Genomic DNA, 2,500 nt, shown 5'->3' with positions numbered 1-2,500 from the left:
TTATTTCTTTCTTTATTTTATATAGTGTATTATTATTATTATTATTATTATTATTATTATTATTATTATTATTATTATTATTATTATTATTATTATTATTATTATTATTATTATTATTTCATTATTTTCATTATTTTCATTATTTTCATTATGATGATTATGATGATTATGATGATTATGATTATGATTATGATTATGATTATGATTATGATTATGATTATGATTATAATTATAATTATAATTATAATTATAATTATAATTATAATTATAATTATAATTATAATTATAATTATAATTATTATTATTATTATTATTATTATTATTATTATTATTATTATTATTATTATTATTATTATTATTATTGTTATTGTTATTGTTATTGTTATTGTTATTATTGTTATTATTAGTTTTATTTATTTATTTATTCATTTTTTAGATTGTTTCAAATTTGATACTAATTTTTATGATTATCAAGGGTAAAAAGTTGGCATTTGTAACGATGATGATGGAGAAGGCTGTTAAGAATGATTTGAATATTTCAGGACTTCTACTCTGAAATAAATCGGAAGGAGTTGTACCTTCGCTATGTCTACAAGTTGTCAGAGCTTCACCTTGCCTGTGATAATTACACTGAAGCTGGCTACACACTACTTCAGCATGCAAGCTTGCTTCGTTGGGCCCATGAGGCACTGCAGACTTCACTGAGGTCACCCATCCACCCTCATCTTGGATATCATGATGACCTCAAAGAAAAACTGTATAATGAAGTTATTAGCTTCTTTGACAAAGGAAAAGTAAGTCAGATCTGGAAGTTCTGTTTTGATAGATATTTTTGCACATTTTGTTGGCTTGTCCCTTACAAGTGTTAAAGATATTCATAGTTTTTGCTGGTTGAAGTTATGAGATATGGCTTTATCCAAATTGAGAATTGTTTTATGATGTGAAAAATATATTTGTTTTGCAAAACTCTGTTCAAGTTGTCGCTGTCACCACATTCTCCCAAATTGAATGTAATAGCAACAATACTATCATTTCAGATGTGGGAAGATGCCCTGAAACTTTGCAAGGAACTAATGCAACAGTATGAAGAAGTCACCATGAACTACACCAAACTGTCAGAGCTCTTGACCCGAATGGCTTCATTTTACAAAAACATCATGAACCCCCAGAACCTGCGACCAGAACCAGAATATTTCAGAGTTGCTTATTATGGCAGAGGGTTCCCTGCTTTCTTGCAGAACAGGGTACGTTATTGAGTTATGAAATTAGGTTCTCTGCCCATTGTAGCTAAGGGTAAAGTTGTTTGATCCAGATTTTAAAATCAAAGAAAATATAGGATGTTTTAGATCAATGCTTGTATATTTCAGGTGTTTGTGTACCGTGGAAATGGATATGAACGACTTGGAGATTTTACATCTAGAATTTTGGATCAATTTCCAAATGCAGAGTTAATGAAAAAACTGACACCACCCAGTGATGAAGTCAAGGAATCCCCACAACAGTGTAAGTTATGTATATGTGCAGTATATAAATATTGCAATAATCTGCCTCACATCTGATAAACTTTTATTGTCCTAACTGGAAAGATTAAGGATTTTTTTTGCAGTAATCTTGTTATGAATTACTATTAATGTTTTTTTTTTCTTTAGTCATTCAGATCAGTAAAGTTGACTGTGTAATGCGAGAAGACAAATATTCCTCTCCCTCTGTCTCGGAACAAATTCAGCGTTACTACCGCGCGAACCATGTGAACATCTTCACCTACTCCAGGCCCTTCCACCGAGGACAGAAAGATCCAAGCAATGAGTTTGCAACTCTCTGCATTGAAAAAACAACTTTAGTTACATCGTATTCTTTACCAGGTATAAATAAAAGGATTTTTAAATTTTTTTATATGAAGATTAGTTGTACTCAATATACTTCATATGTTTTGTTTAGTATTACATTTCTACATTTAACAAGTAATGATAATTTTTGTGCAGGAATTTTGAGGTGTTTCCCGGTCATCAGAACAAAGTTCATTGAGCTTTCTCCTCTTGAAAATGCAATCGAGACCATGAACAACGTTAATGCAGATGTCCGTGATCTTGTTAAGAAGTATTCTCGTGATCACACCTTGCCTCTTGATCCCCTGACCAGAAAAATCTCAGGAATGGTTGATCCTGCTGTGATGGGTGGCATTACAAACTATGAAAAGGTAAACTGGGGATTTCGGCTTTTTGATCCTTGTAGGAGTACTGATTTGAAGATGATAACCCCATTGGGCAGAGTGATTAACTATAAAATGGGTGTTGTTATGATCATTGAATAATTTTTTTCTCTCTCTCTATAGGCTTTCTTGTGCGATGAGTACAGGCAAAGTCACCCACAAGATGCAGAGAAATTGGAAGATTTGCAACAGTTGATAGCTGCACAGGTAAGGCTTATTTATGTGTATCAATTATTATATATATGTATCTTTTTTATGATAATTTTAATCTTAATTTATTTTAAGTTTGTC

The 2,500-nt window shown here is 31.0% G+C and overlaps 1 protein-coding gene across 4 annotated transcripts in view; it reads left to right on the top strand.

Annotated features, from left to right (window-relative positions):
• Positions 1-2,500, top strand: part of LOC125032666 (dedicator of cytokinesis protein 1-like) — a 42,200-nt gene that overhangs the window by 17,421 nt on the left and 22,279 nt on the right. For all 4 annotated transcript variants that reach the window (XM_047623916.1, XM_047623917.1, XM_047623915.1 and 1 more), the window contains 6 exons: positions 543-794; positions 1,038-1,244; positions 1,368-1,503; positions 1,650-1,862; positions 1,983-2,197; positions 2,333-2,416. In XM_047623916.1, the coding sequence (XP_047479872.1) occupies positions 543-794; positions 1,038-1,244; positions 1,368-1,503; positions 1,650-1,862; positions 1,983-2,197; positions 2,333-2,416 (1,107 nt within the window). The remainder of the gene's footprint in view (positions 1-542; positions 795-1,037; positions 1,245-1,367; positions 1,504-1,649; positions 1,863-1,982; positions 2,198-2,332; positions 2,417-2,500) is intronic.

Source organism: Penaeus chinensis, chromosome 15 (genome assembly GCF_019202785.1).
Source record: "Penaeus chinensis breed Huanghai No. 1 chromosome 15, ASM1920278v2, whole genome shotgun sequence".
Lineage (NCBI taxonomy): Eukaryota > Metazoa > Arthropoda > Malacostraca > Decapoda > Penaeidae > Penaeus > Penaeus chinensis.
This window is presented reverse-complemented; position numbering and strand designations above follow the sequence as displayed.